This window comes from Myodes glareolus, chromosome 20 (assembly GCF_982192425.1).
Source record: "Myodes glareolus chromosome 20, mMyoGla1.1, whole genome shotgun sequence".
Lineage (NCBI taxonomy): Eukaryota > Metazoa > Chordata > Mammalia > Rodentia > Cricetidae > Myodes > Myodes glareolus.
The window spans coordinates 50,248,267-50,261,867 of NC_142045.1; the positions used below are offsets into that span (position 1 = coordinate 50,248,267).

The window sequence follows — 13,601 nt, forward strand, 5'->3', positions numbered from 1 at the left end:
CTTATTGACCATGTCCTTTGCTTTACAGAAGCTTTTCAGCCTAGTTCCTGGGAAGTCCTAGACCCATGCCCAGACCCACAGGGGTCCTGTCTTAGGTCTACTCCCTTGAAGGTCCCAGTTTCATGTTCAGACTCTCAGTAGTCTCTGGCTCTGACTCACTCACTCAGAGGTTACTCCTCTAAAGAGCAAACTCTTAAGGACATGGTAGAGCCCAAATCAATTATTGGACTCAGCAGTTAAAAGTGCTTAGTGATCTTCCCAGGTTCAGTTCCCAGCACCCATATTGGATCACTCACAACTACCTAAACCCAGCTCCAGCCAATCCAAAGCCCTCTTCTGTCCTCCACTTGCATTTGTACATAACACACACACACACACACACACTCACACAAACACACTCATATACATACACTCGCACACACATAAATAAATAAACAAATAAATAAAATATTCTTTTAAAGAAACTAAAACATTGGGTGTGTTTTTGTCAATGTGATACAAACCTAGACATATCTGAGAAAAGCAAACCACAGTAGAGAAAATGTTTGTATTAGAATGTCCCATAGGCAAGCCTGTAGGCAAGGCATTTTCTTAATTAGTGACTCATAAGGGAAGGTCAAGCCCATTTTGGGTGGTGGCATCCCTGGGCAGGTGGTTCTGGGGTGTATAAAAAAGAAAGAAGGTTGAGCAAGTCATGAGAAACAAGCCAGTAAGCACTGTTCCTCCATGGTCTCTGTTTCGGTTCCTGCTTCCTGGTGTCTGCCCTGTTACGTCAGCAACAGACCCAGAAATGTAAGACAAAATAAACAGTTTCCTCCTCAAGTTCCTTTTGGTCATGGAGTTTTAGCACATCAATAGAAACCATAACTAAGACACTGGGATTCATTTTTATAGATGAAATGGTTTATTAACTAAGATGTCACTAAAAATCTAGGGATTCCTTTGATCTACAGCCGATGACTTAATATCAGGCTACTTATCTATGAGGAATAATCCAAGATCCAAGACAAAAGGCAGAATTGAGAAGCGAAAAGCCCATGCTATTGAGCTTGCAGATAATTTGCAGACTTGAAAAGCCCCATCCAACCAAGTGCGGGAGCTGGATCACACAGCTGTCAAGAGCAGCTGCACAGGCACCAGACAGCCTGGGGCAATTCCCAGGCCCACAGTATTCTACCTTTGCAAGATCTTTCTGCGTGGATTTCTGTTTCCACAGGAAGAGCCTGGCCCCCAGCAAGCATGATGCAACGGGAGCCACTAGCAAAGAGCAGAGAACTAGCTGTTGATGGACATTAATAACGAGGTCTGCTGTGGGCTATTAGTCTATTTGAAAAACTGCTTAAAACCAGCATGCCTGGGACCACAAAGCAAAACATACGCTCAGTCCCTGCTCTACCTGAAATGTCACAGGAGACATATCAATGTTTGGTGCGGGAGAATTGTCTCTATTCTGTCAATCATATTTTAAATAAACGCTGATTGGCCAGGCAGGAAGTATAGGTGGGTCAACCAGATAGGAAGTAGAGGCAGGGCAATGAGAACAGAAGAATTCTGGGCAGGAGGAAGCCCATTCCTCCCACTCCTGCCCAGATCACCAAAGAAGCAGGATGTAACCTGCCCCGCTGAAAAAGGTACTGAGCCACATGGCTAACATAGATAAGAATAATGGGTTAATATAAGCTATAAGAGCTAATACAAAGCCTGAGCTAATGGGCCAGTCAGTTTATAATCTTATGGAGATCTCTGTGTGATTTTCTCTGGGACTAAACAGCTGGGGGACTGGGTGGGAAAGAAACCCCAACAAGCCATCCCACATGTTACAAATGTTGAACCAAAACCCTACTCCCACCCCCACGACAAGACCTTCTTTCTACCACAGGGAGCACACTGTTGCTACTCGTGGTGAGGGTTTTTTCTTTTTAACTTTGTTTCTATTTCTTTGTAGGCAAAGCTGTGGAATATTTCCTTTACACTGTATGAATATATGTCACTGTGACTGGGTTAATAAAGAAGCTGACTGGCTGATATCTGGGTAGGCAGGACTTGCAGGCAAAAAAAAGCAGAGAGCATGAAGAATGGAAGGAGTCAGACATTCACAAGGAGATAGAGAGATGAACTTGTCCAGTACTGGAAAAAGGTACCAAGCCACATGGCAGGGTGTGAATAAGAAATATGGGTTACAGCTAATATTCTCAGCAATAGTGGAGAGGGTGCCTGAACTGACCTTCCCCTGTAATCAGATTCGTGACTACCTTAATTGCCATCACAGAACCTTCATCCAGCAACTGACAGAAGCAGAGGCAGAGATCCACAGCCAAGCACCGGACTGAGTTCTGGGAATCCAATCAAAGAGAGGGAGAATATATGAATGGGGGCTGGGTGTCATGAGAGGGAAATCTACAGAGACAGCTGAACCAAACTGTTGGGAACTCATGGAAACTCATGAACTCTAGATTGACAGTTGTGGAGCCTGCATGGGACTGAACTAGGCCCTCTACATGTGGGTGACAGTTGTGTAATCTAGTCTGTTTGAGGGGCCCCTGACAATGGGACCAGGACCTATGAGCTGGATTTTTGGAGCCCATTCCCTATGGTTGGATGCCTTGCTCAACCCTGATGTAAGGAGGAAGGGTTTGGTCCTGCCTCAATGTGCCAGGCTTTGTTGATTACCCATGAGAGGCGTTAGCCTTTCTGAGAAGTGGATGAAAGGTGGGTTGAGGGAAGGCACGATGTGAGGGTGGAGCAGGACGAGAGCTGGGAGGGGAAACTATGATTGAAAGAAAAAGCAATAAAAAATTAAAAAATAAATATGAGTTAATTTAAAATATAAGAGTAAGCTAGTAATAAGCCTAAGCTATTGGCCAAGCATTTATAATTAATAATACATTTCTGTGTGGTTGTTAGGGAACTGGCTAGCAGGAAAGAAAAGTCCACCTACTCAGGGACTCATTTAGGCCAGGCTGGCCTTCAGCTCACTATGTACCTTGAATTTATGATCCTCCTGCCTCCACCTCCTCCACCTCCTCCACCTCCAGAACACGGTCCAGCAATGGAGTTGTGTGAGGAGAATTCTGAGTGCTTGCAAGAAAACTCCAAGAAAACAAGACAAGAATCTCATAACCTCAGCTTCTTTAAAACACAGAATTGTTCTTGGAATGTTTTCCTCTTCCTCCCAGGCTTCGCGGGTGGGAGTGAGTTGACTTCAGATTACTCATTGTTGTTGGCTGTTGTTATTCAACTAAGTGTTTGAATGATCCTTTATATGCCTCTATGCAAAAACGTGTTTTTGCCATGTGCAGTTTGTCCTTGTGATTGTACACAGCTTGAATTCATGATAACTTTACTCTTGTGATTTCTCTTAACCCTCAGAGTATAAATTGTCCGATGCTCTGAATAAAGGTGGCTGTTACATGAGACTTTAGTTTGCCTCATCGGCTCCATTCTCCCAGGTCGAGAACAATGACACTTAGTGATGGCATTACAGCCCTGCTCCACCACCATCAGTCTACACAGGACTTCGTGCATGCTAGCCAAAGTCATGGGATTACAGCCCTGCTCCGCCACCATCAGTCTACACAGGACTCCGTGCATGCTAGCCAACACTCTACCAATTCAACACCCCAAACCCTTTAGGATTCTTTCTTCCAGACTCCCAGGCCCTGGTTCTACACTACAGGGAAGTGTTTTCTAAGTCATCTAGACCAAAGGTCACAAACCCAAATGCCAGGAGCACTAAATAGGTCACAAGTCACAGAGATTGGTGTCAGCTGGGAATCATGTCCTTCCTTGTACTAGAGGGCTGCCAGTGGTCTCTAGCTGCCATTAAGGGGCTAGGGATTATATATTATGGATGAACCAAGAAAACACACTCAGCCTAATGTGTCCTGAGTGAGGCCAGTCATACCTCAGTCAGACAGAGCAAGGGTTCCCACCTGCCAGCCTGGCTGATAACAGCAACTGGATCTGATGTGGAAGCACAGAAAGGGCTACAAGCTCTTGTTTGTGAGATGAATAAATATTGTACTCTGGTCAACCTGAGCTACTTCTTCATCAGTGGTCAAGGACAGCATGATAGCAGCAAAACTCAGTTTTATTTCCAGACACTGTTCATCTGAAGAGTTTACATCCCCTCAAATAAGGAGATTCTAAATGCACAATAATGGCCATAAATGCACACAGATTTTACCATCGTTAGGACACGATTGAAAGTACCCCAGCTGAAGCCCTCTGAAGACTGTGGCTCCGTGATCTGCCTGCAGTTTCACAGCTCTGCAGGACCAGGTGAGTCCCCATGTGTCCCCAGTGAGGATCCCCCATGTCCTGGAGGATTTGTAGCCATTGTCTTGAAATGCTGGGTAAGGACAACCTGAGAAGGTGAGTTCTGTGTATCCCACCCTCTTTGCCTCTTCTGGGCTCTCTAGGCAAAGCATCTACTCCCTCCCAGCCCCCTTCCCAGCACACTGCCCTCTCTCCATCCAGATACCTCTGAGGATACACTGCCCCTCACGCCCTCCTTCCCTCCTTTGCCCACTCCCACCAGCAGCTGGCTCCACATGACCAACAAGGAACTCATTTTCCATGCCTGCTCTTAAATTACCATACTAGTTAAGGATAGCTGACCTAACTGGGGAGCATAGACCCAGCATGGAACACGGTATGAGCACCACAGTGTACAAGGGAACATGGGGTACTCAGAAGAGACAGTGAGGGTGGGGAAGTGGGTCTGAGTTTCACTCAGGACATTTGTGGGCATAGGCGTGAGGCATGCTAAATCAATACATCTATATAGACTGTGCACTGGCAAGGGCACCATTCAGAGAAGCATGTTGCCAGCAATGCCCGCTGAAGCTGTGTGATGGTGAAGCCTTGGAGGAGACAGCAGCCCAGTGTGCACATGGAGATCCATCAAACCCATCTTTCAGTTAGTCTACCTATTGGCAGCAAGCAGCCAACTGACTTTCCCTAGCTGAGCATTCTGAAAAAGCACTCAACAACTCTCCACCAGCAAGAATTTAACAGAAACTCTTAATCCTCGGATCTGGGAGAGGCTGAGAAACCCATGTGCTGTGTTTTAACAAAAGAGAATGTATAGCAAGCATTGTGGAAGCTGAGGCAGGAAGGGCAAGGGTTCAAGGCCAGCCTGGGAATCTGCCCTAGAGCTGTACTATTTTCTCCCAGTTGAAAAATTCTCTTCAGAGATCACACACTCAGGAAGTTCAGGAAACTTACAGGACTCAGGAAGGTTTGAGACTTATAAGACCCTCCCTAAGGTTCCATAAGCAATGAACAATTCTGAGGGAAATGAAACTCTTCGGAAGAGCTGTCTGCAAATAGGACAGAGTTATAGGGATGCTGCTTCCCTGAGTCATTGCTCATGCTGGGGTTGGCTGCCGCTGGGGAACCTACACTCCTGTCAGTCATCCCTCACAATGCTGGCCTACACAGGGAGACTCTTTCTAGAAGGAAGAAAAGGGAGCAGGAAGGGGGTGGGGAGGAGGAGATGGAAACACGGCAGAAGGGAGACAAGGAGACCTAGTAAGAGCATCTGGAGCATAAGATAAACACTGAGAGGTCCAGACTAGATAAGGAGAAGGCAGTTTTTAAGCTTCATGCCTCCAACCCCAGCTCTGCCTTAAGAAAATTATGAGTGAGGGCACACATGTCACCCACGCGAGACCCAAGCCAGTGGTAACTGACACTGTTGTCTTTTCCTTACCTTTTTTTTTTAATAGAACACAGGAACAAGACCCCACTCACAGTTCACTGAACTGACAACAGCCTTTTGCCAACACAGTAAACTCCCACTGCTGATCAAAGTCCACCCACATACATGGCAACATGGCACACGGGGACACATACATGTTAACATGGCATATGGGAACACATACATGGTAACATGGCACACAGGGACACATACATGTTAACATGGCACACGGGAACACATACATGGTAACATGGCACACGGGGACACATACCTTGTGTTCCTCCTTCATCACCTGCTCAATGAGCTCAGACTTCACTGGAGGCTTTGAGTACTGGCCAGAGAGGAGGCCGTGCCCCAATTTAGTCCTAGCCAGGAGAGAGACAAACAATGAAGAGGCCACTGCTGTTTCCCACAGAGATGGAAAGGTCACCCATGAGTCCCTGTGTGGCAGGGACCTGCTCTCTGTCCGGACTCCTCACAGACAGCTTGGCTTTTGCCTCTGCTTGGCTCTGACCCCACTCTCCAAGTTTCCTCAGTAATTTTAACTTTACTGATCTCTTCTATAAAGGTAACACACACCCATTCTAGAACACTTAAAAATACAGGAAATAAAGAAGAAAAAGGAATTGCCTTCACCTCAGCAGCAACCAATGTGAATACCCCGCCAGAAACTTAAAACACAACACTGGGCACTTACATCTGTGTGTTGAAGTCCTGTGTTGGATCTAACGGTGAGTAGTCGAATATCCTTGGGAGGTTTCCCACATACCTAGGAGACAACAGGACAGTCACCAGGGAAATGGGACAACAGAAGCAAACTATCACTCTACAGACACAAAGCCAAGCAAATGTTCCTCCCTCCACAGCAGACCAAATCCATGCCTGGTTTCCTATCCCTAAAGGCTCTGTGAAGTGGCACCATTCAGATGTTGGGGTTCAAGCTGAAGATTAGAAAAGCAAAGCAGTCACAGCCCACTAGAGAATTCTTACCGCTACCAAGACTCAGACAAACCAAGGGGCCATCCTGTCCTCAGAGGGACTGCACTGCAATGCTCTCCACCAAACCTCAGACAGCACCGCTCTTGTCTTCTTGCGCCTTCTATACGTCTCTCCACCCAGCCACCTCACTCCTGTCTCCACCTCCCTAGTGCTGGGATTAAAGGTGTGAGACTCCCAAGTGCTGGGAACATCTTTGTGTGAGTTCTGTTTCTCTTTTTAGAGAGATTCAATCTCGTGTAGACGAGGGTGGCCTTGAGTTCTGGGATTAAAGGTGTGTGCCACCGCTCCCTGGCTTCTAGTGGCTTAGCTCTGCACTCTGATCTTCAGGCAAGCTTTATTTCTTAAAACATAAGCAAAATATCTCTACAGGCATTTCGCAAGCACTTCAAAAAGGAATCTTGGAGTATACATCAGGTAAGGCAAACTTAGATTAACCCATACTCAAGAGATGACAAAAGACAGAAACTTGGGTAAGAATATATATGTGTGTGTGTGTGTGTGTGTGTGTGTGTGTGTGTATACATATATATATATATATTTTTTTTTTAAAAAAGCATCCATGGTACCTGCCTCTGAAAAAGTTCCCCAAGCTAGAACTTCAAACTTTCTGCCCCTCTCTCCCATCCCCCGACTCATCTGTCAGTGAGGTGTGTATCCCCTCTGACCTTCTTCCCTTCCTCTTCACGGGACAGAACACCTTCATAACTGTGTTCTTATGTTTATCTACCGAATGTCTGTCTTTGTGTGTTCCCTCAGGCCAGATACCACACCCAAGTTTACTCTCGAGTCTTTCTCTTTCTCTCTCTCTCTCTCTCTCTCTCTCTCTCTCATACACACACACTCCTAAACATACAATAGCTAGTTCTTTACTGAAGAGTGGAAAGGTACATGCGGTAAACTGACAATATATTTTCAAAGCCAGAAAACAGTTCTAAGAGGAAAGACTCTCCAACCTGAGGAACACTTAGTGAAGCACTGTGTAACCACTAGGGCTTCAGCTCCAAGTGGGAAAGACACCACCTAGTGCTGCTCCCAGCATGTTCTCTGCTGGTCAGTCTATCTCGACATGAATGGCCTCTTCCATACTTAACCCACTATGGAAACCTAGGCTTCTTGTCCTGAGCACAACCCAGTGCAGAAAACACCTACAGACACAGCAACTTGTGTGGGGAGGCACAGGGGAAATAGGCCAGCTTGGACCTGCAGAATTAGGAAGTACCCTAATTTGGGATGCCCAGAATGTCTGCCTGAAGAGCCAAAGTTTCCAACTCAGGGAAGATGATAGCTATCATAAAAATAATTAACGGAACATATGAAATGCCACATATTAAATGTGGTGCTATCAAATCACGACACCAGTCTCTAGGAGCTTGATTGAGTCCCACCCTTTTCTTATGGCAGACCCACACCTAGCAGCCCAGGATTCCCGGGAATCACACTCCCAGTAACAAAAAAATAATAACCTAAAAGTCTCCACAAATTCTCCTCTGGAGAACAGGGGTCACTAACCATTCAATGGCCCACCTAGAGAAAGGATCTGGCAGGTGTCCTATGGCACAGGTAGGTCTGAGAGCCACGATGACTGATTGGGAGGTGTTGCTCAGTCTCTAAGCATTCCTTATCTCACCCCATCCTGTGATACTGGAGGAGAGCTCTCATGGGGCCTCAGGATGAGAAGACACACTCCCACCGCGATACAGCAGAATCCCCGGGGCAAGAGCAATGGGTTTCCTAGCACACAGAACAGACCAGCTCAGAGAGACTGGCAGCACAGTGGCCCATCAGCAGCAGGGCACACTTACGCTCTCTGGAACTCTGGGATGCTGAAGATGGCCTGCATAACAGAACTGAGGTAGCAACTGTTGCCCAGGTTCTTCAGGCCCGTGTACCCTGGTCCATACATGGGCTTCAGCTTAGTCCCTGACTCTTGGATCACTTCCCATTCGCTGACTCTTGGCTTGATGTCATTGTCCCGGAGTCCATTCTCTGTCTGGGACATCAGGAAAGAGAGAGAAAAGTAAAGGGCTTCAAATGGGTTCACAATCAAAACTTAATCCATGAATTATTTCCAATGCAATGGTTATTTCCGCCATTTTCTTCTAATTATATGGGAGAAGTAAACAATCTACTTAAAAATATTAAGAGGTAATGATTACATGTGGGGGCCCATAGATGTGCATCCATTCCACCTTGACTAAAGGTCAGCAGAGTTTAAGCCCAGTCTTGCTCCTTCAAGGTTATTGACGGGAGAGTTAACTTAAAGTGTGGCTACCAACATTAGGGTATCGTGACCTAGGGTGTGGTTACTTGGTGTTTTGGGTATTAAGATGGTAATCAGTTTGTTCATTCCTTGTATCACGATTTAAAAAACAAAAAAAAAAGGCTTTTGCTTTCTTCCCCATTTTTGGAGTGGGATGTTTAAAGATCCATTTCTTATTTATTAAGAAATAAACACGGGTGGATTCAGCATTCACTGGGTTGCCCTCCCGGTACAATCCTGTGCCTCTGTGTTTCTTTTATTTCTCTGTTTTCTCTGACTATCATTTCTAACCCACACACATGCCCCTACCCTGGAACGTATAAACCTGTTGAGGCTGGACCCCAACGGATGTCACCCCAATGGGTGGCTACTACAGATGGCGCCCAGACGTGTGGCCCAGATGTGTATAAGGGAGAGCGTGTTGGACACCACAGGTGTAGAAATAGAAGATGAGCGTTCAAATAAGTAACTAAGATAAAAAGGCAATGGTATCTATCAGGAGTAAAACTGTATATAAAGAGCTATGGAACAAGGAAATAGTATTCCGCTGTCTGTACATTGCCTTGGGTATATTTTGAAAGCTTGGAGAACTGGGATAGAGCAGAAACAAGGACAGAAATCTGAAGAATCCATAGATTTTGTAAATCTTCCTCCCCTACAATAGTGGTGCAGTTGCCACCGTTTTCAGGCCATTCTTGGGTTCGGGAAAGTAAATGGTGCGCCCACACTGCAGCTGACTTTGCAAGCAGCCGCTGCCACCGCTAGCCCAGAAGACACCTGTGGGCCAAGATCCCCAGTTCCTGGCAAGATGGCCAAGCTGAGAACGCAGCTAGCTGTGAACCACAGCCTCAGAGAATCGAGCATCTGAGAATGCTAATGCGATAGGTAAAGCTGCCTTTTAGAAAGAAAGATGACATCTCTGATTATATTCAGATTTGTTCAGATACTGGTCCTTCGTATATTCAGGGACTGGTTATACACACTTCTTTACAGAAAAGGGCAGTGGAAGACGTTTGTAAATCTCTCCGGACACAGCAATCAAGGCCCAGAGAGAGGGATTCAAGGTCTCCAGGAAGCTGCTTCAGGTGTGGTCTTCCAGGACTTCAAATAAAGCAGTATCCTGATAGGAGAGTAAGCCCAGGGGTGAGGAAGGAACTGGGATTATGCTGAAGATGCAGGACAAAAAAAGTCAGACTAACAAATGCAGATCTAAGAAAGAAGTCCAAGGGAATCCCCTACCAGGAAGTGAGCAGAAGGGCCTGCCTCCGGCCCCGAGACAAATCTATGGGGTGATCCAGCAGTCTGTTCTCCTGCAAAGAAATCCATTCCGAACGTCTGCAGACCAACCCCAGGCAGTGCAGGGCTCAATATCAGCTCTTCCATTTATACCATTTTAACTCCTGCAATGGGGATGCAAGCTCTCCACTGGGGCTTATGGGACTTTACCAGAAGGCACTGTAGGATTGTTATTGGGGAGAAGCAACACCACTATGCAAGGGTTCCTTGTTGCTCCTGGAGTCATTAACGCTGATTTTGAAGGAGAAATCAAAGTTATGACTCACTCACCTAATGGAATTTCTGTGGTAAACAAAGGCAAGAGACTTGAACAATTAATTTTACTTCCTAAATGAAAACTAGAAATTGAGTTAAGGGAAGTAAGAGAAGAGATTTTGGATTTGGTTCATCTGGTGCCTACTGGCTACAAGCCATAGGTCCACAGCAACCAGAACTCACTTGGTTTATAAATGAAAAAAGCTTCTCTGGTCTTCTGGATACTGATGTAGATATTTCTGTTACAACTGCCAGTCAATGGCCTTCAAGGTGGCCTAAAACAGCGACTATTGCACAGTTACAAGGGATTGGTCGAACTCAAAATCCTGAACAAAGTAGCAATGAGCTTTTCTGGAGAGATGGAGCGGGTCATGAAGGAACTTTCCGGCCACACATTGTTCCTCACTTACTGCAAATTTGTGGGGCCGAGACATTATGACATGAATGGGGGTATATTTATATTCCCCAAACACAGTTTTGCTAGTCAAATATTCCAGAAAAGGTTATTGCTCAATCAAGGGCAGGGCAAGGACTGAGCCTATCACACCTAGCAGACAGCCTCCCAGGGCAGGATTAGGGTATTTTAGAAGAGGTCACTGAAAAGCCTGCACTCCATGCAGACCCAATTGTCTGGAAAAGTGATGAGCCTATATGGGTAAATCAGCGGCCTCTAACAGAAGAGAAATTACAAGCTGCCCAGTGGAACAGCTGGATAATAGTCACATTATGCCCCCCCTGGGATTCTCCTACTTTTGTAATTAAAGTGAAATCAGGAAAATGCAGGTTGATACATTAAGATTTAAGAGAGGTTAATGAGACCATGAAGCCAATGGGAGCTTTACAGCCTGGGCTGCCTTCTCCTACAGCTATACCAAAAGACACTTATAAGATTATTTTAGGTTTAAAGTATTGTTTTTATACCATCATTCTGGTACCAGAAGATTGTCCAAGATTTGCATTTTGTATTCTATCAGTTAATTTCAAAGAGCCAATGAGAAGATATCATTGGAGCATCTTGCCTCAGGGTATGGCAAACAGTGCTACGCTATGCCAGAAAATGTGACTCAGCCTATACAAAATGTCAGAGATCAACTTCCACAAGTTTATATCATCCAATATGTGGATGATATCCTGCTTGCCCATAAAGACAAAGGAGTCTTGCTTGAGACACATAGACAACTTCAGCAGAACCTTTCCCACCCAGTTATTGTCCCAGAGAAAGTGCAAAGGCACCCGCCTTTCCAGTATAGGTCATATGTTATACCATGAAGAAATTAAACATCAGAAATTGGAAGTTAGGAAGGATAGCTTATAGACTCTGAATGATTTCCAAAGATATTTAGAAAATATTCAGTGGCTGAGACCTTATTTAAAATTCCCTATGGGAGATCTTGAACCACTAAGTAAAATTCTTAAGGGGAGCAGTGTGACCCTAATTCCACCAGATACATTACAGATGCTGCTAGACAGGTACTGGAGCAGGTGGAATATGCAATACAGACACAGCAGGTCCATTATATTAATTATGAACAACCTTGGCAAGCATATATACTATCTGCAAAACTTACTCCCACAGCAGTATTATGGCAAAAACGGTCCTCTTTTATGGATACACCTTCCCGTTTCACCAGTCACGGTATTAAACCCTTATTTTGAAACAGTATCTTGTTTAGTACAGAAAAGCCAGAAGGAATATAGATGATATTTTGGTAGGAAACCTAATGTGATCAATGCTCCTTACACTAAGCAACAGATTGATTAGCTATTTCAAAATAATGCTTCTTGGGCAATTGCATTTGCTCAATTTGTAGGCTAAATTGATAATCTTTTCCCAGCTGACTGATTGCTGCAATTCACATAACTACATTCCTTTATTTTCAAAAAAAATTGCAATGAAAGATCCCTTAAAGCATGCTATGTTAATTTTAAAGATGGGTCTTCCATGGAAGAGCAGCGTATATTGTTGATGGTAAAGGATATGTAGTGCAAACGGATCCAGCCTCTGCTCATAGTCGAACTGTGAGATGTTGCTGTAGTATTACTGTTTTTTGCAGATAAGGCATTGAACTTTTATACTGACAGTCGGTACATTTTTAAAGCTCATCAAGTAATAGAAACAGTTTCAGGGATTAGGACTAGTAATAATCAGGCTAAGATGCTATTTCAGCAATTTCAAGACACAGTTCATCAAAGAAAATTGCCATGCTTTGTGGGACATGTAAGAGCACATTCAAATCTTCCTGGTCCATTGTCTGAGGTAATGCTTTAGCTGAGAAACCTACTCAGTTTATCTCAGTTTATCTCAGGTTGAACTTGCTCAGCAATCATATGCTTTACATCATCAAAATAGTAAGTTTAAGAAAACAATTTGGATTAACAAGAGAAATTGCTCATCAGATTGTTAATATGATATATGCCAACAATATTTACCTATGCCTTATCTGGGAGTAAATCCTAGAGGCTTGCTTCCTAATCATTTATGGCAAATGGATACTACTCATATTGAAGAATTTGGCAAATTAAGATAAGTGAATGTGATAATTGATACACATTCAGGTTTCTTAATGGCCCCACTGCAGAGACTGAAGAAGCCACTAAGCATGTAATAACTCATTGCTTAAAGTGTTTTTCACATATGGGAATTCTTAAGGCTATAAAGACAGATAATGGGTCCAGGTATTTTAGTAAAGCATTTCAGCAATTTTGTTCCCAATGGGATTTTGAACACAAAACAGGTATTCCTTATAATCCTCAAGGACAAGGAATTGTGGAGCATGCCCATGACTTCTTGAAAACACTTCTAAAGATAAAAACAGGCAAATTATACCCTTAGTCACCACATAATGCCATAAACCATGACTTTTTACTCTAAACTTCTTGAATGTGGATACACATGAGCAATCTACTGCAGATAGATTTTGCCATGATGGCACTAGAATGACTTTCACTAAAACAAAATGGAAAGACCCTTGCAGTGGATTATGGAAAGGACCTGACCCTGTTATTGGGTGAAAGGCATGTCTGTGCTTTTTTCACAGGAGGAGAATAAGACATGATGGTTTTCTGAATATCTGGTCCAGTGTGTGC

General features: G+C 44.4%; 1 protein-coding gene across 2 annotated transcripts in view; it reads right to left on the reverse strand.

Moving 5' to 3' along the window:
• Positions 1-13,601, reverse strand: part of Usp13 (ubiquitin specific peptidase 13) — a 117,509-nt gene that overhangs the window by 44,783 nt on the left and 59,125 nt on the right. For both annotated transcript variants that reach the window (XM_048429900.3, XM_048429899.3), the window contains exons 8-10: positions 8,506-8,693; positions 6,402-6,473; positions 5,976-6,069 (exon numbers count right to left, since the gene is read on the reverse strand). In XM_048429900.3, coding sequence (XP_048285857.1) covers positions 5,976-6,069; positions 6,402-6,473; positions 8,506-8,693 — 354 coding nt within the window. The remainder of the gene's footprint in view (positions 1-5,975; positions 6,070-6,401; positions 6,474-8,505; positions 8,694-13,601) is intronic.